Raw genomic sequence first — 24,749 nt, 5'->3', positions numbered from 1 at the left:
CCAGCGCTGCCACTGCTAGGTCCAGTGCGATCCTGGCAAGTTGATCCAGCACTCCAGGCTTCTGTTTCGCCTTCTGTCGAATGGGGATAATAAAATGGGAAAGTGTGTCAAGGACCCACAGAGAGATACATGCAGGAAAGAGCTGAATGGCACTATGCAGTGACGTCAACCTTTCTGAGGGCAGTTGGCCCCTTTCATGCTTCAACCCACAGCCAGAGGTGGACTGAAAAAAAGTCAGACTCAGAGAGTCCTTGAAAAAGGCCCCAAAGAGCTTTTTTAAGGCACATGATCTCTGTATATATAGCTTATTTATTTACATAAATTTGCTTTAAATACTTCCACATGTAGAGAGATAAACCATGTTCCTATAAATGAGTCCGTCCCAAAGTAAACTTCAAATTTAAAGTAATTGCAATTAGAAATCCCAAAAAGATTTTTGTTTTGTTTTTAGAACTAGGTAAAAGTGATCTTAAAATGCATATAAGATGGAAAAAATCTAATTCATATGGGAGGGTAAGTGTATGAGAATTGCCAAGAACACTTCATGAAATTAAAAAATAGCCATGAGGGTCCGGTCCAACCAGATATTTGATTTTATAAGAAAACTCAAAACAGTATAGCATTGTCATGGGCAGTTATCAATGGAACAACGTAGAGAGTGTGGAAACAGATACAAACTTACAGGAGTCCTTAATATATAATTAACATTGTATTTAAAGTCAAATCCATCAAAAGGGGAGTAGTTGAACAAATTAGAATGTATTTACACAATGGAACCTCACTGTGGAACATTATGCAGCCATTAAAGAGAATGCATAGAACTACATGTATTTTTTTTTTTTATGTTTTGCTTATCTCTTTTAAATTTTATTTATTTATTTATTTATGGCTGTGTTGGATCTTCGTTTCTGTGCGAGGGCTTTCTCCAGTTGTGGCAAGTGGGGGCCACTCTTCATCGCGGTGCGCGGGCCTCTCACCATCGCGGCCTCTCTTGTTGCAGAGCACAGGCTCCAGACGCGCAGGCTCAGTAATTGTGGCTCACGGGCCCAGCTGCTCCGCGGCATGTGGGATCTTCCGGGACCAGGGCTCGAACCCGTGTCCCCTGCATTGGCAGGCGGATTCTTAACCACTGCGCCACCAGGGAAGCCCGAACTACATGTATTGACCTGGAAAAAAAAATGTTTGTTGTATATGCTCAAGAAAAAATGCAAGTCACTGAGTAAGATACATGGCATGATCTCATTTTTAAAAAATTTAAAATTTTGACCTTATTTCAGACTTCAAGAAAAGTTGCAAGGATAGAAGGAAGAATTCCTGGATACCCTTCACCCAAATTTCCCAACTGTTAACATTTTACTACAGAAATATATACATATTTCTGAACTATTTAAGAGTGTGTTGCAGACATGATATCCCTTCATCCATAAATACAACAGTGTGTCTCTCCCAAGTACAAGTAAAACTCTTATATAACCGCAGGATATTTATAAAACTCAACAAGTTAATACTGATCAATACTATTATCAATCTATGGACCTTATTCAGATTTCATCAATTTTCCAGGATGATTTCATTTTTTGGAAAAAATACATAAAGGGAGAGGTGAAGAAACATTTACATATGTCTATATGTGTATAAGAGCTTGGGAAAGGTATGGAATACCCACACTTTTAACCTTGCTTACCTTGAACATCGGTTACAAGGCACATGTATTATAATTTTGTAATAAATTATAATGGAGAAAAGTTTAATATAAATAAACAATGAATGAATGAATGAATAAAATCACCGTAGGCTGGAGACAACTTGAGATCAAGTGCTGGTTCTGCCAACTTTGGACACATCACAGAATCTCTCCAATCCTGGATTTCCTCAATCATAAATTTCCACCTATAGAGGAAGCTATATTTTGAATAAGGATTAAATGGGAAAAAATACACAAAGTTCTCAGTCCCTAGAAGGCACTTTAAAAAATAATTCCTGTAAAACCAATCAACTCTTTTTTTTTCTTTAATTTTTATTTATTTACTTATTTATTTATTTATTTTTGGCTGCATTGGGTCTTCATTGCTGCGCGCGGACTTTCTCTAGTTGCAGAGAGCGGGCGCTACTCTTCCTTGTGGTGCGTGGGCTTCTCATTGCGGTGGCTTCTCTTGTTGCGGAGCACGGGCTCTAGGCGCGCGGGCTTCAGTAGTTGCGGCTCCCGAGCTCTAGAGCGCAGGCTCAGTAGTTGTGGCGCACGGGCTTTGTTGCTCCGCGGCAGGTGGGATCTTCCCAGACCAGGGATCGAACCCGTGTCCCCTGCATTGGCAGGCAGATTCTTATCCACTGCGCCACCAGGGAAGCCCTTTTTTTTTAAAATTTTTATTTATTTATTTATTTATGGCTGTGTTGGGTCTTCGTTTCTGTGCGAGGGCTTTCTCTAGTTGCGACAAGCGGGGGCCACTCTTCATCGCGGTGCGCGGGCCTCTCACTATCGCGGCCTCGCTTGTTGCGGAGCACAGGCTCCAGACGCGCAGGCTCAGTAATTGTGGCTCACAGGCCTAGTTGCTCCGCGGCATGTGGGATCTTCCCAGACCAGGGCTCGAACCCGTGTCCCCTGCATTGGCAGGCAGATTCTCAACCACTGCGCCACCAGGGAAGCCCACCAATCAACTCTTGTATGTTTCGACCTCCTCCTCTTTGTTCATGCCATTCAGCTTAGAATGCCCTTTCCTCCCTCTCCACTGTCACCATCCTTTTCATCCTTCAAGGCACAGTCTAGATGCCACCTCCTCCAGAAATACTTGCCTGATCACCCTGACCACAAGTGAGCTCTTTCCACTGATGCCCTATGGCTACCCCATGCCCTGGTTGCATTAGAAATGTTGGCAGGGATAACAATGATTGAACCCCAGGGAGTTTGCTGGGGAGCTCAAGAGAAAGGCTTTCCTTGCTAATCAAAGGCTGCTATGCTTCTCTGCTGATTCTGTCTGTGTGTGATGCCTGGAACTGCCATGGTGAGACCATCAGGGAAGAAGACATTGTCTGTACACTGAGAGTGGCAGAGTGGCAAGATGGATTAGCTTAGGTCATGGTACCAGCATCTGGAAGCATCCTGACATACTGCCTAGGCCTTGAAAGGCCTCACTTATTGGTCATAGGGTTTGAATACCACCAAATGGAGATTCTTTTTCTATTTATACCTCCAACAAATATATAGTAGGCATTCTAAGAATATAACTTGTTTGAGTCATTCATTTGACTCAAATCTCCCAAAATATATTGAGTACCTACCACATACCACCTGCCAGCTAAGGGCATGCTGGAAATAAAATCCGTAATCATTATACACTTTGCCTGCCTCTCTCCTAAGGCCCTGCCTTGCCTCCCACTACTCCCAAAAAAGCACTCCCATAACAATACTAGTAACTTCCAGAATGTATGTGCTCCCTGCCTTCACGTATACTTTCTCCACACTCCCATTTATATATTCTCCCCCTATAAACATCCCATTGGCCGTCCACAGTTTCCCCTCCCAATCCTATCTGGGGTGGGCTGCATAATGGCTCCCAAAGTTATCCATGTCCTAATCCCTGGAATCTGTGAATATGTTACCTTATATGGCAAAAGGGACTTTTCAGATGTAATCAAATTAAAGAGCTTGCGATGGAGAGATTTTTTAGGATTAACCATGTGGGCCCTAAATGTAATCACAAGTGTCCTTATAAGAAAGGCAGAGGGAGATTGGACATAGAAGAGGAGGAGGCAATGTGACCAAGGAGGCAGAGATGAGTGTGATGCCTGGAGCCACCAGAAGCTGGAAGCAACAAGGAACAAGTCTCTCCAGAGCCTCTGGAAAGCACTAGCGCTGCAAACACCTTGATTTTAGTCCCATAAGACTCAGTTCAGACTTCTGGCCTCCAGAGCTGTAAGAGAATAAATTTCTGTTGTTTTAAACCGTTAAACTTGTGTAATTTATTCCAGCAGTGTTAGGAAACTAATACACTACTCACTCAGCTCAGACCTCTAAGAGACCTTCGGTGACACACCTAGGGTAGGTGCCTATCCCGTCCCCCTTCTCCCATGGCACTGGCCACACCACATGCCCCCATCAGTCTCAGGGTTGGTGTTCTCTACTAGACAGTGAGCTCCCTGAGAGCAGACACCTGTCTTATTCATATCTTCAGCCTGAGAGCCCAGCCTTGTGCCTGGTACCTAGTGGGCACTCAGGGAATGTCTGTTGAACCAATGATTGAGTAAAGGAAGATAAATTAGATTTGGTCTGATAACACTGGGTCTTATTCAAGTCTTGACAGATGACTTTAGCTCTTGACTTTGACCCAAGAAAAGTTTAAAATTACATCGTCTAAAGAAAGATTTTTGTACTACACTCTTTATGAAAGCAAGGCTTTCACAACTTTTGGCAGCTGCTGAGATTGCAGTTTCTTTAGTTTTTTCAATTTTGAGTTGTCAGCAAGAAAATACTGATTGTTTAAGATCATGACTGTCTGTGTCTGCCATCATTAGTTGTGATCAAATAATTTTACTTTACACAGCAGTTCAGAACGAGTTCCTTATTTTCACGTTCAGCTTGAAAATCAGAAACATCGTTTTCAGAACAATTTTTATCAGCCTTGTTTTTTTGTTTGTTTTGTTTTGTTTTTGATACTGGCTACTGGATCTGATTGACAGAGTATAGGCATCATGTATCAAGTCACTGTCATCTCTTCTTTCAAAATTAAAACTCCCTTCCTCATCCTCCTTTTTCTTCTTTATGTGGCTGCCAGCAGTGTCTTTTTTCCCACCTTTCCTTCATGACTACTGCATCTCTTATTAGACAGCTCCCTTCTCAGACTTACAGTGAAGAAATTTCTTTGAAAGAGACATTTTTCATATACTATTTGGAAACAGTCATTTACAACAGAGAGCTTTGAAAAATTACACCAGAGAAAAGAACTTTGCTCAGGGTCATTGAGAGGAAAAGCAGCAGAGCTGGATTCTTCCCAGACCTGACTCCGAGGCCGACTGCAGGCCTATGTAACCCCTTGGCACTCATTGAGAACCTCATGAAACATGCTAGTCTCTGTAAATGATCAGTGGCACTAGTCAGGATGCCTCCCTTGGGCTGTTAATAAAAAAATTTATTAAGAGAAAACATGTACACCATCTTAGGAAAATAAAACAAGAAAAAGGCTTTTTAACAAAAAGTAGTAGTACATTCACATTGTTTGTAACCATCACCACCACCCATCTCCAGAACTTTTCCATCTTCCCAAACTAAAATCCTGTACCCTACAACAATAAGTCCCTATTCCCCCCTCCCTGCAGCCCCTGGCAACCATCATTCTACTTCCTGTCTCTATGAATTTGACTACTGTAGATTCCTCATATAAGTGAAATCATATAGTATTTGTCCTTATCATACTTAGCATACCTTAAATGTTGCTACAAGGTTGACCCTTGTAGCGTGAGTCAGAATTTCCTTCCTTTATAAGGCTGAATAATATTCTGTTGTATACACCACATCTTGTTTATCCATCCATCCATCCATCCATCCATGGACATTTGGGTTGTTTCTGCCTTTGGCTATTGTGAATAATGTTTCAATGAACATTGATGTACAAATGTCTACTCAAGTCCCTACTTTCAATTCTTTTGGGTGCATACCCAGAAGTGGAATTGTTGGATCATGTGGTAATTGTTCTTAATTTTTTGAGGAACTGCCATACTGTTTTCCACAGCCGCTGCACCATTTTACATTCCCTCCAGCAATGCACAAGTGTTCCAATTTCCCCACATCTTCGCCAACACTTGTTCTCTGTTTTTTTGATAGTAGTCATCCTAAAGCATGTGAGGTAGTAACTTATTGCGGTTTTGATTTGTATTTCCCTAATGACCAGTGATGTTGAGCACCTTTTCATGTGTCTGTGGGCCATTCATACATCTTCTTTGGAGAAATGTCTATTCAAGTCCAAAGGGAATCCTTTCCATCCCCAGCCCGGCAGGATGGCTCCTGCAAAGTGCAGCGAGAAGAAGAAGGGCCAGTCAGCCATCAACGAGGTGGTGACCAGAGTATACACTATCAACGTTCACAAGCGCATCCCTGGAGTGGGTTTCAAGAAGCGTGCCCCTCAGGCACTCAAAGAAATCTGGAAATTTGCCATGAAGGAGATGGGCACTCCAGATGCACGCATTGACACTAGGCTCAACAAAACTGTCTGGGCCAAAGGAATAAGGAATGTCCCATACCGTATCCGTGTGCGGTTGTCCAGAAAACATAATAAAGATGAAGATTCACCAAACAAGCTCTATACGTTGGTTACCAATTTACCTGTCACCACTTTCAAAAATCTGCAGACAGTTAATGTGGATGAGAACTAACTGCTGATTGTCAAATAAAGTTATAGAAATGCCAGAAGAAAAAAAAAAAAGTCCAAAGGGAACCATTTGAATTACTTTAACTGTTTCTGTTTTATCTTCTGTTATTTACCTCTAAACAATATACTTATTCAGACATTTCTTGATTTTCTGTTTAAAAGGCAAGGATTCGCACTCCCATCTTTCCCCCTCATGTCCTTCTAATATAGTTTTATTGCTATTTTTGTACGTACACTGGTTGTTTTGTAACTTTAAATGACACATTCCTTTATTTCATGTTCCATCATCAATAAACAGGATCTCTTGACACCTCAATTTGTAAGGTAAGAGTATCTGCCTCCACTCTCATCTCCTGTCCCTTACCTCTCAACACTACTGTCAAGTGTGACTTCCAAGGTTTGTAGCATTTTCATTCTGTTCCCTAACTTCAGTTAAGTCTTCTGGACTTTTTCATAGGTTGATGCTAAGAAGTTTATGAAAAATCAATAAATGATGTTTACAGTATGAGACCGGTTTTGAAGCACAGGAAGGGAAGGAAATTGGCAAAGGGGAAGGCCTAAGGGTTTTCTCAGGGTAGCCAAAGGCATGAGCAAAATCACAGGGGACATAAATCATGCAAGTCATGTGCAGCACAAGCAGATATGCTCGGATCAGGCAGAAAGCCCCTTGGGGAGCTATGAGGAACTGAGTTGGTTGACGGAAGAGGGAGGAAAGCTGGAGGACATGGATGGCCAATGTGCCCAGCTACCTAATCCCTCAAAGTGACCCAAGAATTCTGGTCACCATGATCTGCTACCCGGACTCAGGAACTCTCACATCAGGCATTTCCATTTGTCTTTCTCCCAGCCGTCCTCACCTTCCTTGGAACCAGTGCCTACCACAGCTCTCAAGGCTTTGCAGAGATGAAAAGTAATTCTTCTTACTAAAAAAAAAAAGAAAAAAAAAAAAAAGGTTTGTAATACCTAACGCAGAGGAAGGTCTCAGAGTGTAGACACAGGAGGAAGAAGAGGATGGAAAAAGAAACTAACCATCACTGAAAACTGGTCGAGTACCAGTTCTGTGCTACTGTACTCAGTGATTACCCCAGCCCTCTGTGTGAGCTAGTATTATTCCCATTTTAAAGATGATTGAGGCTGGAAAGGCCCCGTGACTTGCCCAAAGCCACAAACTGAGTATAGACAGAGCCTTGGCCTGTGTTCACTGAGCCCACCTTGACCTTGGGCAAGTAGCTGAACCGCTTTGGGTCTCAATTTCTTTATCCATAAAAACAGAGACACATTCCAAGGCATGCCTGTTACTTGCAGGTTGATTGTGAGGGCAGAGATAACGTCCTTGAAGAGCTTGGCATGAAGAGCCTGGCATGGGGGAGATATCTTGAAACTGGTGGCTGTGATTCCACAATATCTATGTCTGAGAAGTCAGGAAAGCCCAGTTTGTGGAAAGCTGAGTCTGGAGCAAAGTTCAGGGAGGAACTCATCCCACCCTTCCCCCTCCAGGATCTTCAAACTAGCAAGGAAAGTGCAAGGGCCTCCAAGATCAGTATCCACTCCTCACTTCACAGGCCCAGAGAGGAGAAAAGACTTACCCAGGGTCACCCAGCAAGCTAGTAGCAGAGCCTGCCAAGCAGGGCTTGGTACCCAGACTTGGGATACTCCCGTGCGCCCCACATTCCCTGGGCTGGGCTATCAGAGTCTGCGAGCTAGTCTGTTAGGAAGGCAGGCCCTTGCAAACCCAGCTTCTTATAATCTGTGCTCCTCTGTCTTCCTTCCTGTCCCACCCCCACACAACTGAAGTGTGGGGACCCTCCCCAGGAGCCAGGGTTTCAGAGGATCGAGGTCACTCTCAGGATCATGAAGAGGAGCAGCGCTGTCTCCTTCTCACAAGCTCGGTTGAGCCAAAACTCCCAGATAAAGGCGAAGATCTTCTCAGGCCAAGCCCCGCCCTCAGCCACCCCTTCTTCCTGGCCCAGTGTGTATCACTGCCTCTGGGTCAGGAGAGGGGAGGCCACCCTGGCAGGGTCTTTCCCGTATTGCTCTCCCCCTTCTCCTCTGGAAGAAGGGCCATGGCTACACCGAGACACTGCGGACCTGGCACATGTGCCACACTGCTGTCCAGTGCCTCTTTTCCTAGCTAGGTCCAGAGATGGGCAGTCACCTTCTCTCCATCCTGCAACCACCCCTGGGCCTCAGGGGACCACAGGAAGGGTCTGGAGAGAGAGAGGTTTACTTTTCATTCACTCCTCAGCCTCAGGAATTGTGCCTGGGGCGCGGGGATGGGGGTGGTGGACAGGTTCCAACGCCTGAGGCCACCTTAGGGTGCACTGCAGGTCAAGGCTGAAGTCCGGGGGAGGGATGCGAGGCTGACGCTTGGGACGTGGGGGTCCCCTCCATTTGTTAATGGAGTCCCTTCTGAAGCTGACGTCTGTCTTCACCCAGTACTCAGGCCGCAGCGGTCTCAGCCGCGCCACGCTTTGTCCCAGCTGCCTCTCCTCCCCCGCGGGCTCTCTGCTCCAGCCGGCATGGTTGGGGGCGCTTCGCGCGGGGTTCCCTGGCCTCTGGCCGGCAACCCGCGGTGGGGGTGGGGGCAGCACGTGACCCGCGCGCCAACACGGCTCGGTGGATGGCCGCGTCTGGTGTCGCCGCGCCGCGCCGCTGGCTCCCCCTCTACGAAATCAACACGCTCTTGCGCCCCCAAACCCAAGCCCCTGGTGGTTGGGAAGGGAGACCTGCCTTGGGCTGCGGGCCGGGGAAGTCGGATCCAGAAGGAAACCAGGGCCATTTTAAGAGGGTGGGAGGGGGAGGGCGGCGGGTCCAGGGGAAGGTCACCCGCGCGCTTTCTCTTCCTCCAAGCCTCTCAGGCCTCGCCCCGCCCCGCCGCGCCCGCCCGCCCGGCACCTAGTCCTCCGCAACCCATAGGCAGAGGCGACCCTCCCGCCTCCGCGCCCGCTCCGCGCTCGCCCCGCCTCAGCACACTAAAAGTTTACTCGGGCCCGGACGCGGGCGTCGCGAGCCAAGGCTGTCTGCGTCGGGATGCTGCGCGTCGGGAGGCTGTGCGCCCGGAGCCCGGGGGTGCTGGGGGCCCGGGTCGGCCTCTCCCGGGTTTGGCAGGAAGTGGGGTTGTGGGGCGTCCGTCCCCTCAGGTACGCGGCCTGGGAAGAGAGGGACGGGCCCCGTCCCCCGGAGGGGATCTTGGGGGTCCTGCGGAACCTCTCTGGGGGCCGATCGCGCTCGGGCTGGGAGGCCTGCGGCTGCCCCACCTCCGGGCGGCACACGCGGGAGAGTAGGTACCCTGCACCTGGCACCTAGGCAACAGGAAATGCTGGCCTGGCCCACGCAGACTGGGGCTGCGGCTGGTGGCTGGCAGGGACCCTGCACTGACTCTGGGCTCTGGTCTGGGACTTTAGGTTCGTCCATTCGCGGGCACACTGATGGCCAGAAGTGGGAGCCTTTAGCAGTCTGCCCCGAGGGGGAGGGGCAGGGGCAAGGCCTGTACTCTGTCCCCAGGACACTGCCTCTGAGCTGGACCCCTTGCAGGGATAAACTTGAGGATCTTCCACCCGGTGTTGACCACCCTAGGCCACTAAGCTCAGCAGTCTCCCCTCTCCTCATCAGCTGCTGACAAACACCGCTTGGCTCCTTGCTACTTACCGGGTCTGTTTTCTTCTGTCCTCAATGCAGAGGGTGGGATGGGGGCTGGCAGGTGGAGGATGTGAGTTTCCAGTAGTTTTGCTGTCTCTACAGCAACACAGTAAGTAATGTTACCTCCCTGTAAGATTACAGATGTGAAAGTGTGTTGATTAAGCAGAGCTGTGCTCCCGCTGATGTTATCAGTGGTGGCTTTCATCTTCAGCACCCAGCAGCGGGAGGCCTGGGCACCACTGAGCCTGCCCTGCCAGCCAGCTAGGCCAGGTACTAGGTCTGGGGTCAGGACACGGTTTTGGATACCAGGTGGAGTGTAGGCCTGGACATGGAAAAGTGACGAAAAGCCGGAAGTTCTCTGAGAGAACTGCTCGGTTAAAATAAAAAGAAAGAGAAAAAAAAAGGAATGAAGTTGGAGGGAGATGCAAACTCTTCCTCTTTGGCTAGAACTCCAAGATCACAACGTTTTGAACTTGCTGATTTCTGAAGATAGAAAGCATGCAGTGCTTTCAGATCACTAGGCTTAATTTTCTGGGAAAACCCAGTGGCTCATGGCAGGTCAGCAGATGGGATTCTGATGAAGAAAACTGTTCTCACTGTTTCCCCACCAGGGAAGTCCCCTGACCTTTGACTTTTTATGTGTAAACAAAGCAGGTCTCTTACCTGCTACAGGCCTACAATTGCAGAGTAGGGGCACCAGGCCTCAGAGAAATTCTGACTCTGTCAGGAGGAGATCCATGTGTCCAGAGAAAGATTTCCTGAGCATTTGGCCTAATTCCCTCCCATTCCTGCCACGCCCTTGTGCTTGAGGCCTTACTTACTGACTATGGTGGTTTGACCTGATTTTGCTCCTACTTTGTCCTTAAGAAGCCCTCAAGAGTCTCAAGCATTCAACAGATATTCCTGAGAACGTCACCGACACGTCAAGCACGGGGTGGGTATTGTGGTTATGAAAGCCAGAAAACGCAGCCCTCCGGGAACTTGTAGTCTAGTGAGGGAGAAGATAAGTCAAGATGATCACTACTCAGTGTTCTGGGTGCATTGGTGTGGAAAGCTCCTGGACTTCTGTCCTCTGCTCTTTCTGACCTGGTCACATACAGCCTGCTTTCTTGCTGACAAACACCCCATGCCTGTTACCTGTCAGATCCCCAGTTCTGCCTGTTAAGAAAAAGCAAGAACTTTGAAGCCAGACTGCTTTGGGTTATAGCCCTCCACCTACCTGCTGCGTGACCTTGAGTGTGTTACCTAACCTTGGAGCCTGTGTGGAGTTTGTCACTAATGCTACCTACATGCTGGATTGACAAAGGCTTGCTCTTCTCAGCCTTTGCTTTGGGGCAGAGTTGGTACCTGAGAACCTCCAAATGGGGTCTGGGTAGGAATTTCAAGTGATTTGAAGGTAGGAGAGGATTTCCTCCTCAGTGGCCTCTTTATTGCACCTGGTTCTCTCTTCTGGCCAGTTACCAAGGTGTCAGCCTCTGCCCAGCCCTAAATCTAGCCCCTGGATCTTCTGGACATTCCGCTATCCATCAAAGTTAGGGCTGTCCACAGCCTTTTCCCCAGAAGGAAAGAAGAAGCTGTCCATTGCTCTACAGACCTCCTGAACCACCAACCCCTTCCCCTTGTCCACATAACCCCATCCCCAGGGAAGGCAGGTGGTCTAGTTTGGAGCTTCAGGGAGCCTAGGAAGGCAGAATCCAATGCTGATTCCTGATGAACCTCCAATAAGCAGGCTTCCTTCAGACCTCTAACGCTGGCTTGGGGCTGCCAGTGAGGCAGCTGAACCCAGGGTGTTGGGAGCACTCAGAGCTGGGAAAGACAGAGAGAGCCGTGGCTCAAGCCTCTCAGAATCAGATGTGACCCTCAGAGCGGGGGCTCCAGTGACTCAGTGCTGATGGTTGGTGCAAGGGCATGAGTGGGCTTCATGGACCACCCTCCAGGGGGATGCCTATAATCAGGTGGGACCAGTATTGGAAACTAAAATGATGTCCCTATATGAGGGGATTATATTAAGCTAGGAAGTGTTTTGGGTAGAAATCACAATAGAAAAATAGACCCTTCCCATAATCTACCAAAGATGATTAACAAGGGATTTGGTAATGATATCCTTACTCACTACTCCAGTCTAAATGTAATAATAGAAAATAAACTATAAATTTGGACATTGTAATCAGTGACTGACTGGTACACATCGGTTTTAGTTACCTCTCCTGCCTTGCACACAGTAGGTATGCAATCTACTGTAGAGGGTGCAGTGGGGGATACAAGGATGAATGAACTTGTTTCCAGTGGCTTCTTTGCCAAAAAAGGATCTGCAGGGGAGGATCATAGACCCACTGATTCAAGGCAGTAAGGATGCTATACCAGGAGAGTGTCAATCAAAGCAGGGAAGAATCTGATAGGTGGGAATGGGATTAGGTAAGACTTCCTAAAGAAGCTGGAATTTGAGCCTGATTCCTCCAATGATAGGTCTGTGGTTTGAAGGATGAAGGCCGTATACTTGTATTGATATAAACTCTTGCTTGTGCTTGAACTCTTTTGAACCCTGCGTATGAAGCCCTCCTAACATCTCCCACATTATTTATTTATTCAATCTACAGACAAAGACTTTGGAGCCAGACAGATCTGAGTTCAAAAGAACCACTTTCTAGCTGGTAGCTTTGGGACTAAGTTAAACTTGAGACTTTTGTTATGTGTAAATAGTGTTGTCGTGAGAGTTAAATGAGGTCGGTCGCGTAAGAAAATTCTTACCCACAGCCTGGTGCTAATGAGTTATGAGACAGAAAGTACTTATGTAACAATGGCTTTGCACATTGCTACAATGACCCCAAGACCCACAGTTTAGAGCCTTGTCTGGAGAGTAGGAGGAAGACCGTTCTGGCAGAGGCAACTGCTTAAACCAAGCTGGGGCTGCTCTGGTTGAGTTGACAGACCCATCCATAATAACGCTGAGTGTTGGGATAAAGGACTGCTTTTGTTTCCCCCCTGATCAAACCAAAGTACAGGATGTAATTTCATCTCTTAAAGGGGCCTTGCTAGAGGAGTGTCCTGATAAATGACAGGAACCAATAATCCTGCCAGGGGCCTCTCCTTTCAGAAATAAACAAGCTGTTTTTCTACCTTAGGAATCATGTTCTGTGAATCTCATTGGCATGCATGTATTTCTCAGTTTGGGAGTTAGATGACAGGAAAGCAAGCCCAGCCCGACCAGTATGGCTTTAGGCAAGTCCCTCAACCTCTCTGGACCTTGGTTTCTTTGTAAAATAGGCCACTTGGACAAGAAGCACTCTGCAGTATTTCTGTGGACTTTCTGTGATTCCTAAGGAGGCTGGACTTTGAGACTTGGATCCCTGAATCCAAGAGGGCTGTGGTAGAAGTAGGAAGCCTTCATACTTGTATGAAATCTTACTTATGCTTAAACCCTTATGAACTCTTCCTAACCTCTGGACTCTCTGGTTTTCTCTAGTCCTCTGTGAGTGAACAGAAAACATTGAGGGTTTTGACCCTAGAAAGCTAAGATCTAAACCTTGTATGTACCTTAGTGATGCAGGTGTTCTGAATCAGCCTCCACCCCTGACTCCTATGTGCTTTCCCCATGAGCCCCGAACAGTGGCCCAAGGGAAAATCTGCAGGATGGATGCCTTCTAACCCCAAGTATTTCAGGCCCTCTGTCTTCTTGAGTTTACTGGACTCGAATAATAATTTCCTGTTTACTTTCTCTACATGTACAAAAACACATATACACCATCAGTTTTATTCGAGCTAAAAATGGAAGTTTCCACCAATACAGAGTGCCTTGCTCAAAATCTTCATTGTAGCTCTTACCACTTGGGGGTTCTTTGTAGTCTGTGTTCTTTGTAAGCTGTGGACTCCTTCAGGAAGGTTATGTTGGGTGGTGGAAAGATCATGGGACTTTATGGTATAATTACAGACAGTAAAATGCACAAATCTTAGGTGTGCAGTTTGATGAATGTTAACCAATGTATTCACCCATTACTCAACACCCCAAGATACAGAACTTGTCCAGCGCTCTAAAACAGTGCTGTTCAGTAGAAATATACTGTGAGCCACATGTGGAATTTTATGTTTTCTAGTAGCCATATTAAAAAAGTAATAAGAAATAGGCAATAAGTTTAATGATATATTTTCTTTAACTTAGTATAGCCAAAATATCATTTCAGCATGTAATCAATCTTTTAAAAATTGCTAAGGAGGTATTTTATATTCTTTATTTCATAAAGTCTTCGAAATGTGGTGTGTATTTAACACCCACAGAACACTTCAATTCAGACTAGCCATGCTTCAAGTGTTCTAGAGCCACATTTGACTAGGCTACCATATAGACAGCACAGCTCTAGAAATTTCTCTAGTGCCCCTTTCCAGTCAATTCCCTTCCCCAACCAGAGACTATCACTGTTCTGATTTCTAATCTCCATAGATTAATTTTGTCTATTCTTGAATCTCAGAGTATATACTCTTGTGTCTATCTTCTTTTGCTCAAAAACCAAGGGTTGCTTTTGGAAGGAGTGACCTATTAATCTTGACAAAAAATTCATGAAAGTGTGTGTTATACATTAAACAGTTTAGCTTTCCTTGATAACCATGGGGAAAAGGACATGATCTCCTATGCTCAATATTTCACCTCTTGGGTGTGGCAGCATAAAGGCAAGCTGAGAAGTGGGGGCCTCAGAATAGGTCTAACAAATATGTCAAGGGGCTATCCCAGCAGAGAGTGATGGAGACGGTGTGGCTTCTAGGCCCACTGAACTGGGAAGCCCAGTTACACCTTGTGGTCCCCAATATTATATCATCTAAGAACTGATTTTGGTTTTTTTTTTAATAGATTTATTTTATTTATTTTTGGCTGCGTTGGGTCTTCGTTGCTGCGTGCGGGCTTTCTCTAGTTGTGGCGAGCGGGCTTTCTCTAGTTGTGGCGAGCGGGGACTACTCTTTGCTGCAGTGTGCGGGCTTCTCATTGCGGTGGATTCTCCTGCTGCAGAACATGGGCTCTAGGCGCATGGGCTTCAGTAGTTGTGGCTCGCGGGCTTCAGTAGTTGTGGCTCACAGGCTCTAGAGCACAGGCTCAGTAGTTGTGGCTCACGGGCTTAGTTGCTCCGCGGCATGTGGGATCTTCCCGGACCAGGGCTCGAACCCGTGTCCCGTGCATTGGCAGGTAGATTCCTAACCACGGCGCCACCAGGGAAGTCCCTTGAATAACATCATGTGCTTATCTGCCACCTGTATATCCTCTTTGGTGACGTATCTCTTTATGTCTTTTGCTCATTTTCTAGTTGATTTTTTTTTTTTTTTAACTGTTGAGTTTTCAGAGTTCTTTGTGCAATCTGGATACTAGTCCTTTGTCAGATATGTGGTTTGCAAATATTTTCTCCCACTCTGTATCTCATCTTTTTGTCCTCTTAATAGGGTCTTTTGCAGAGCAAAAAGTTTTAATTTTGTTGAGGTCAGTTTATTAATTTTATAGATTGTGCTTGTAGTGTCAAGTTTAAAAACTTTGCCTAGCCCTAGATCCTGAAGATTTTCTCCCATGTTGTTTTCTAAATGTTTTTAATGTTTTACATGCAGTCTGTGATCTATTTTGAGGCTGTTGTTTTTTTCCCTAAGAGACTTAGGTCGAAATTCTTATTTTTTGCTGAGGACCTTTTAACATCATAGTCATTCTTGTGCTCTTGGTGGCCACTGCACATTAAAATGGCCATCAGTTAAGAAAATGACCATTCACTAGTGCTCTTTGGATTTTATTTGTCAAAACAGCTCCTTCATTTTCTTAAACACTAGTTGTATATTGTAGCTGGTATAAATGTGTCACTCATCTTTGTGGGTACATAAAAATAACTTTATTTCAGGATAAAACAGTTATTACAGGTTAAAAGTTGTCCCCTCCAGCCCAAGCATCTGCCATCTCTACTCCCAGATCGAACACTAGCCTAGTGTCTTTGTGAAAATTAGGGAAAGGAGCCCCCCGACCCCTGCAAGAATGCAGCCCCATGGTGCGTGGATCAGTGAGCAGTACTTGGGCTGCTGGGTTGAATAATGAATCTTGGGGTGATGTGCAAGGGAGATGGAAGAGGAGAGCCTGCCTCTCATCTGCCATGAGCTAGAAGATGCATTGGCACATTTAGCTGGAGCTGTGTCTCACACAAGGGTGAGTATGTTGACTGAGGACTGAGGCTTGCCCAAGAGGACAGCACATGAACTTCATGGGCAGCCTGCAGCCCTTCCTTATTGCATAAAAGTTAGTCTTGTTCTGGCCCTTAACACGACAGGTCCAGTGGGTCATTCTGTCTGTGCCAGGAAGTTGCTCTGTCTTTTGAACGTTGAAGTACCCTTCTTAGGAGATCATCAAGCCTCTTGTATTTTTCTTCTTAAAAATTTCATATGGAAAAACAATTTTTTAATACAATCACATGATCAAGTAACAAGCACCTGTGTACCTACTGCTCCAAATTAAAATATAGTCATACTTGTTACAGAAAATGATAAATAAAAGTAATCAAATATTACGGATCAAGCTGATGTCCCTTTTTTAAGTCTCCTCCAACCCACCCCTCACCAGAGAGCCACTGTCATAAATTTAATGTATGTTGTGTCAGAGCAAGTTTTTTGCTTTTAACATGTCTCTGAATCCATAAACAGAATATCATATAATTTGTAAAATGCTTAGAATCCTATCAAGCAGGTAATAAGCACTCTTAGTTTTTTTTGTATGTCCATAAACAATACTTATGCTTTTATAATTTTAGCAAAAATTATATCACTGTGCCCTTCTTTTTTCACCCAACAGTATATTTTTGAGATCTATTTATGTTGACACCTATAGATCTAGATTATTCTTTTCACCTGCTGTATAGAAATCCTTCATGTGACTATGTCTCCAGCAGTGCAATCGCCGTATTAAAGGGTTGACATTTTCAGCTTTTCTAGAAATTGCCCTGGAGAGGCTGTGCTGCTATGACCACCAGCAGGGACTGAGAGTTGCCGTTTCCCCACAACCTCGCAAATACTCAGGATTGCTGAAGGATAAAGTGTTTGCCACTCTGGTGGGGGGCTAAAGGGTATCTTATTGTGGGTTGGTTTACATTTCACTGATTACCAGGGAGATTAGGTGTCTTTTGAAATGTCTTTTGTGAATACTCATGTTCTTTGCGTATTTATTGTGTTAGATTGCTTGTCTTTATTGATTTGTGGGGTTTTTTTCCCCCCTTTAATACAGACTAAATACTAATCCTTTGTCTCATATATAAAATGAAATTTGTAAAACCAGGCAGTTGCTGTCTTTTAGCTTTGGTGATGATTTATCTTCTTCTTAGAGCCCAGGGCATAGCCTGGCATCAAATGCCTATAGAGGGGGGGCAGAGGCCAGTCCATGACTTGGAACAAAAGCGGGCTATTGCTTTCGATTTCCTTTCTAAAGCTTTCTTGCTGGTGGCTGCTGTGGCACATTGCCCAGGGGAGCAGTGGTTGGCCTCAGTGTGGGGGCCGTTCCTGCAGTTCCATGGGCCCCTCGCATCTATTCACGTCCCTCCCTTGTGGCTTCTGAAAGGATTAAGAGGCCTTGCCCAAGACCTGGGGTAATTCCAGCCTCTGACAGGGGCAGGGTCCACCTGCAAACCCCTGACCCAGGTCCCAGGAACCTCCTCCCAGCAGGTAATATGTAACAGGAGGCAAAACAAATAGCTTCTCCCCCAAGTAGATTCTCAGACCTGTGTGCTCAGGTGGCGCGGTCGTCCCTGCTTCCCATGGCTTCTTCAGGGTCCAGCTCTGCCTGTGGTCTCTGCCTGACCCTGTCAGGACCTGTGATCCTTGGTGCTCACAGAGTCTCTAGCCCTGACTTTAGTCACCAGCCCTAGAATGTCACAGAATGCTACAACTGCTCACAGGAGTTCCCTGAGCCAGGCAGCCCATGTATTTTGTTCAGGTCCTGCCGGAAGGCTAGGCTGCACTGAGCAGGGCTGACACCGGGGCACAAGGCTTTCCAGGTGGCTGTAACCAGGGGACTAGGCAGTTAGGGTGCAGAGCCATTGTAGTTGGTGCTAGGAGAGGTGAGCTGGAACCATGGGATCAGAGGCAGCAGAGAAGATGAATCAGATACCACAAATAAATCGTGGAAAAGGGCCAGTGTGGCTTGAGGGCCTGGAAGGTGAGAGCCAAGTGAGGGTGGTTCTCCATGGGCCTGTGGCACCATCAGCTTCAGGTTTGCTGCTCCAGCCCCTGTGCGACCCCCAGAGGAGGCTGTGGATGGGCTGCATTGTAAAGAGCTGTACATGCAGAAAGGGCCCCAGCATTGCCACCCACCAGACTGGGAAACTTAAGAAAATGAACCTCTTGCTTCATCTATAAAAATGAATAATCCTTTTTACAGATACCCTTTTATAAACACACACACATATTTTTGGCCACCATTTGCAAATAAGTTGCAGACATCATGCTATCAATATTTTCCATCTTTGCTGATCTCTTATGGTTATTTTGCTTTGATTAGTGACATGGACATCTTTTCCTATGCTTACTGGCCACCTGTCTTCCTTCTTCTGTCAGTTTGCAGGGTTTTTTTGTGTCTCATGTGTCAATGTCACTCGTCTGTTTTCGTGGAAAGCTGTTTGTTATTGAATAATGAGGATGTTTTTACCGACTTTTATGGTGGCATCCTGGACAAGTTGCTTAAATTCTCTCTCGGTTGTCTCCATTTGTAAGACAGGGATAAGAGCACTTGGGATGATTTGCCTGGGAAAACCTGCAAGACAGCGTTACAGGGGAGATGCTCACTGTTCTCTCTCTTTCTTCAGTTCACTACCCTGCAGGAGATTTATCCATCTCTGCCCTTCCCCACTGAGCGTGCCCATCTTTTTTCATAAATCATAATCATTACATTCCTGACTTGTCATTAAACGTCTCTACAGACATTATTGGAAATTACACTGTCAAGTAGTTATCAGGTGGATCCTAGTTTCCTGCTGAAGCAAGGCCAAAGCCTTGCCTCCAGTAAGCCATATTCTAAATAGTAAGCAATGTGCCCTGAGATGCTCTGTGCTCCTGTACATGGGGATCATGCACCCATGTAGGAAACGGGTTGGCTGGGCCAGCAGTCACAGGGTACCAGGAACTGCACAGAGGGCACAAAACTGCTTTCTCATATTGGAACTCCCAGAAAGGAAAATTCTGCTACACTCAAAATTGAGCTTATTTCTTTTCTTGAGAAATTTCTAAGATGGAGATCACAAACAGATGTGTTTGCTTGGCTTTCCCAGCATTATTTATTAATGTATGCATGTATTTTGCACAGAAGCTGCTTTTATTTTTCGACAGGATGGTAAATAGATGCCACAGTCGGTTGCTAAATTTAGTTTATGAATTGTTTCTACCAACACTGGCTTAAGCCCTAGAAGGGTCTTCTTTTTAACTTTGTATTGAAGTATAACATAGATTCAGGAAAGTACATATATTTTATATGCTCGCTTGATAAATTTTTGATAAGCTGAACACACCCATACAACCAGCACCCGGCTGGCCGCTCTCTTGATTTCTAACAGCATAGCTAGGTTTTGCCTGTTTTGTACATATAAACGGAATCAGACAGTGTATACCTTTTTCTCTCTGGCTTCTTTCATTTAACATTTTTTAATGAGTTTCATTCCTATTGTTGGGTGTAGTCATAGTTCATTTGCTCTCATTGCTGTATAATATTGCAAATAATAAATCACTGTTTATTCTACTGTTTATGAGTATTTGGGTAGTTTTCATATTGGAAATAATGCAAATATCCTGTCTTTTTGGTGAGCACATGTATGATTTCTGTTGGCTGTATACCTAGGAATAGAATTTTGTGCATTATTTTTTAAAATGTACAATTTGATCATTTTTAGTGTGTTCATGAATATGTGCAACCCCTACCCTTAGCTATCACCTCTCTATCCTCCCATCCCCTCTACCCGAACAACCACTTACTCTACTTTCTGTCTCTACAGATGTGCCTAACCGTAACACTTCACATAACTGGAATTAAGCAATATGTGATTTTCTGTGTCTGGCTTCTTTCACTTACCACAATGTTTTTAAGGTTCATCCATGTTGTAGCATGTATCAGTACTTCATTCCTTTTTATGGTCAAATAATATTCCATTGTAGAGATAGTCCCCATTTTGTTTATTTATTTATCTATTACTGAATATTTGTGTTGTTTTCACCTTTTGGCTATTGTGAGTAGTACTGCTATGAACATTTGTGTACAAATTTTTTTTTTAAAGAATTACCATTGATTTTTGTTTTTAATTAAGAAAAATTTTTATTTATTTATTTATTTTTGGCTGCATTGTGTCTTCGTTGCTGCGCGCGGGCTTTCTCTAGTTGCATCGAGTGGGGGCTACTCTTCATTGCAGCACGTGGGCTTCTCATTGTAGTGGCTTCTCTTGTTGCAGAGCACGGGCTCTAGGCACCCGGGCTTCAGTAGTTGTGGCACGCAGGCTCAGTAGTTGTGGCACAGGGACTTAGTTGCTCTGTGGCATGTGGGATCTTCCCGGACCAGGGATCAACCCCGTGTCCCCTGCATTGGCAGGTGGATTCTTAACCACTGAGCCACCAGGGAAGTCCCTGTGTACAAATCTTTGAACACTTGTTTTCACTTCTTTAGGGTATATGTCTAGGAGTAGAATTGCCAGGTCAAATGTTAACTCTATGTTTAACTCTTTGGAGAACCACCAAACTGTTTTCCACAGCAACTGCACCATTTTACATTCCCATCAGCAGTGCATAAGAGTTTCAGTTTCTCCACATGCTTACCAACACTTGATATTTTGGTTTTTTGTTTACAGCCTTCCTAGTGGGCATGAAGTGGTATTTCATTGTGGTTTTAATTTGCATTTCATGTGCTTGTTGGCCATTCATATATCTTCTTTGGAAAAAAGTCTATTCAAGTTGTTTGCATATTTTTAATTGGGTTATGCGCATTATTTATAATTCATTCATTTGGTCATTCATTTGAACACTTTTTACATTCCAGGTCCTGTGAAGCAGTGAGGGTAAAACAGTGAACATATTAGTTGCCAAAGATGAAAGGTCAAAAGAATTATTTTTATTTATTTTTTAAAATTAATTAATTAATTAATTTTTATTTTTGGCTGTGTTGGGTCTTCGTTTCTGTGTGAGGGCTTTCTCTAGTTGCGGCGACCGGGGGCCACTCTTCATCGCGGTGCGCGGGCCTCTCACTATCGCGGCCTCTCTTGTTGCGGAGCACAGGCTCCAGACATGCAGGCTCAGTAGTTGTGGCTCACGGGCCTAGTTGCTCCGCGGCATGTGGGATCTTTCCAGACCAGGGCTCGAACCTGTGTCCCCTGCATTGGCAGGCAGATTCTCAACCACTGCGCCACCAGGGAAGCCCAAAAGAATTATTTTTTTAAAAAATCCTTGTTTGGGCTTCCCTGGTGGTGCAGTGGTTAAGAATCTGCCTGCTAATGCAGGGGACGAGGGTTCGAGCCCTGCTCTGGGAAGATCCCACATGCCGTGGAGCAACTAAGCCTGTGAGCCACAACTACTGAGCCTGCACTCTAGAGCCCACGAGCCACAACTACTGAGCCCACGTGCTGCATCTACTGAAGGCTGCGTGCTCTAGAGCCTGTGCTCAGCAACAAGAGAAGCCACCGCAATGAGAAGCCCACGCACCGCAGCGAAGAGTAGCCCCCCCTCTCCGCAACTAGAGAAAGCCTGCGTGCAGCAACGAAGACCCAACACAGCCCAAAATAATAAATTAAAATAAATAAATTAAAAAAAAAAAAAAAATCCTTGTTTCCTGACTTCTCTTATGAAATCAGATCTGGCAGCAGATCCGGGCCTGAATTTTCACAGGCCCGTTCTCTGTGGACACCTTTAGGTGGGGCTGTGCCTTGTCTCCAGTTCCCTCCCAGCTCCCTCCTGGCTGACTCACTCCCACCTGGCGTTTTACAATACCCGGTCCAAGTAGCTAAAGGCTTACTCTAGTTGTTTGAGTTGGTAGCAGCTGGGACTCCTGGCGGTCCTGCTCCAACTCCTTAAACTTTCCACAAACAAGCAAACAACTTTTCCTGAAACCAAATCTCTTTATTGTCTTTTTCAGGTTTAAATGGGGTATCTGCCACTTTGTTTAAGAATAGAAAAAAGAGAGGCCACCCTTCTTGACCAAGGTGTTTGGGTGTGTCTGAGGAAGGAGGGAAGTAGAATCAGTGGTGTTTGCACTTGGTCTTTTGAAACGATGCATGGTTCTTAAGTTTATGAGCAAATTGCATTGATATGTGTTTCTAGAACTCTTCAATCCTTTGAAGGAGCAACCTGTTTCCACCACAACCCTGCCCTACGCAGTCCCAGTTTCTTGGGTTCAATTAGTAAACAATTGTGGAAAAATAAAATTGAGATTAGACAATCTCTGTTGATCAGATAGGGACTAAATCCAGAGCCTAAAGAAGAGAATTACCCATCCCATCCTTTCTCCCTGGATTGGTCAGGCAAGGCTGTAATGCTGGGCAGTGGTACTGAACTCTCCACTTCGGGCTCAGCTATTTACCAGCTGGGCAGCCCACTTGGCCTCTTTGCACTTCAGTTTCCTTACCTGTACAATGAGAGTTCATAATTCCCACCTGTTTTTTTTAGAATTGGCTTAGTGTGTATCACAAAAATCCCCTCTCACCGTGGTTTTAGGAGATGGGAGTTTCTTCTTCTGGGAGATGGCCAGTCTGTGGCCGGCATGGTACAGCTTGCTGTCAGGCTCCAGCCCCTTCTGTCTGTTGCTCTGTGGTGCCCAAGCTCACCATGTGGTCCAAGAGAACTGTCATGGGCAGCATTACAGCCAGTGGGAAAGAAAAAAAGATGTGCTTCTCTTTAAGGGTTCTTCGCAGAACCTGCACACATGACCTCTCCTTAAATCCCATTGGCCAGAACTTTATTCTTGGACCAGACCACCTGCTGGGGAAGCTTGGAAATGTGGTCTCTATTCCACTTGGCCATAGCCAGGTGAACATCCGAGGGTGTATTATTAAGGGAGAAGGGGGGTCTCTCTCATACCACCTATCAGAGCCACCATGAAGATAAAGGAGATAATACACAGGGCAATTGAACTGCATTTGGGGAAGGCACATTAATCAACCTGTTGATTTGCCAACTAGACACTCCAAGAAGCCACTGAAAACCATGGTGAATGTGTAGAAAATCAGATTCCAAACAAAATAGGACTCCGGGTCATTTTGAGAATAAGAGGGTCTGTGTTGTCAGGCAGATCCCCCCGCCTTTAATGATTTGTTGACAATGTGACCATTAAACTGGCTGAGATCTGTATTTCTCTGCCTTCTAATCCAGATGCTGGGCTGTTGGGAAGTGGCCTGCCAGGCTTTGAAGGGCAGTGGTAAGCCACTGAACGCAAAAAAGGTATATAGTTAGGATTCACCAGTTGTAAGCAACAGAAACCGAACTCAGACTGGCTTAAATTTGTTTGTTTGTTCATATTTTAGATTACACATATAAGTGAGATCATGCAGTATTAATCTTTCTGTGTCTGGCTTATTTCCCTTAAGCATAATGTCCCTTAGGTTCATCCATGTTGTTGCAAATGGAGTTCAGCTTTCCCCTCCCCCACCCCCAGACTGGCTTAAATTGAAAGAGGGAATTTATTGACTGTTGACAGTGAAAAGTCCAGAGGTAGGTAGGCTTAACACGTGACTGGGTCTAGGTATTCGACAATCTCAAGATTAAGTCTGTCACTGGGTCTTCCTGTCTCTGTTTCTGTCTCTCTTTGTCTCTCTGTCTCTTTCTGTCTCTCCTACTTTCCTCTGTGTTGGCTTTCTTCTTAAGCAGGTTTTCTCCACATGCTTGCTCTTGCAACTATCACTTTGGCAAACCCAAAGAAAAGAGCATATCTGTTTCCCAGGGGGCAGAAATGGATGCCCTCTACAGTATGCCCGTGAGTGAAGGATTTGGGTACACAGTCTCTCTTGAGGGGTGTCATGGTGACCACAGGGAACTACCTTAGTAGTAGTTCTTTAGGTTAGTCAACCTGAGTGTGGGCTGCTGGCCGGGCTTCAGAGGCCTGTGACACCTGGTTGTTTTCTGCTCCAGCACACCTGAGGGAACCACCTGGCTTAGGTGGCTCGCCACAACCCTTTGAGAAGACTGCCCAGGTAGGTAAATAGCATCCCCTTGAGGATAACCACTGATCCAAGTCCTCAAACTTTATAGGTGGGGAAGCTGAGGCCTAGAGAGACGAAGACACAGGTATCTTAACTTGGATTCTCTTGAGAGCAAAGACTTGGGTGCTGGTGGTTTATATGTGATCCTAGGAAGTTGGAGTGAGGGAGTGCGGAGAGGAGACAAGAAGAGAAGTCAGGGGGCTTCCCTGGTGGCGCAGTGGATGAGAATCTGCCTGCCAATGCAGGGGACACGGGTTCGAACCCTGGTCTGGGAGGATCCCACATGCCACGGAGAGACTAGGCCCGTGAGCCACAATTGCTGAGCCTGCACGTCTGGAGCCTGTGCTCCATAACGAGAGGCCCGCGCACCGCGATGAAGAGTGGCCCCCGCTTGCCGCAGCTAGAGAAAGCTCTCACACAGAAACGAAGACCCAACACAGCCATAAATAAATAAATTAAATAAATAAATAAATAAATAAAATTTAAAAAAAAAAAAAAGAAGAGAAGTCAGTATGGGGTGTGTGCAGGCAACCAGGGTCTTCCCCCCAGGACTTGATGCCCCCCAGAACTGTCCAGCTAAGAAGGGGAGACT

The 24,749-nt window shown here is 45.6% G+C and overlaps 2 protein-coding genes and 1 long non-coding RNA gene across 6 annotated transcripts in view; 2 read left to right on the top strand and 1 right to left on the bottom strand.

Annotated features, from left to right (window-relative positions):
- Window positions 1–580: 580 nt before the first annotated feature.
- On the bottom strand, window positions 581–7,284 carry LOC132355696 (uncharacterized). The gene is made up of 3 exons (XR_009499679.1): window positions 7,217–7,284; window positions 1,790–1,902; window positions 581–1,166 (listed from the first exon to the last, which is right to left on the bottom strand). It is a non-coding gene; the product is annotated as an uncharacterized LOC132355696 (long non-coding RNA).
- On the top strand, window positions 5,989–6,363 carry LOC132354763 (large ribosomal subunit protein eL31-like). The gene has a single exon (XM_059906800.1). It carries the CDS (start codon window positions 5,989–5,991, stop codon window positions 6,361–6,363), a length of 375 nt encoding a protein of 124 aa, XP_059762783.1.
- A 2,015-nt stretch (window positions 7,285–9,299) lies between the features above and the next one.
- Window positions 9,300–24,749, top strand: part of ACSF2 (acyl-CoA synthetase family member 2) — a 29,941-nt gene continuing 14,491 nt past the window's right edge. For 2 of the 4 annotated variants that reach the window (XM_059908857.1, XM_059908858.1), the window contains exons 1-2: window positions 9,420–9,499; window positions 24,087–24,148. Coding sequence is in view for 1 of the 4 variants with exons in the window: in XM_059908856.1 (XP_059764839.1) it covers window positions 9,390–9,499 (110 nt within the window). In the remaining 3 variants the exon portion in view is untranslated. Of the gene's footprint in view, window positions 9,500–10,916; window positions 10,933–24,086; window positions 24,149–24,749 lie in introns of those variants that run through there. The other 2 variants (XM_059908859.1, XM_059908856.1) reach the window with 2 other exon arrangements.

Source organism: Balaenoptera ricei, chromosome 20 (genome assembly GCF_028023285.1).
Source record: "Balaenoptera ricei isolate mBalRic1 chromosome 20, mBalRic1.hap2, whole genome shotgun sequence".
NCBI lineage: Eukaryota > Metazoa > Chordata > Mammalia > Artiodactyla > Balaenopteridae > Balaenoptera > Balaenoptera ricei.
Note: the sequence above shows the minus strand (reverse complement) of the source record. Positions and strands in the feature narration are given on the sequence as shown.

Coding starts and splice junctions, on each gene's coding strand:
- LOC132354763 (XM_059906800.1), top strand. CDS start 5,989: ATGGCTCCTGCAAAGTGCAGCGAGAAGAAGAAGGGCCAGTCAGCCATC.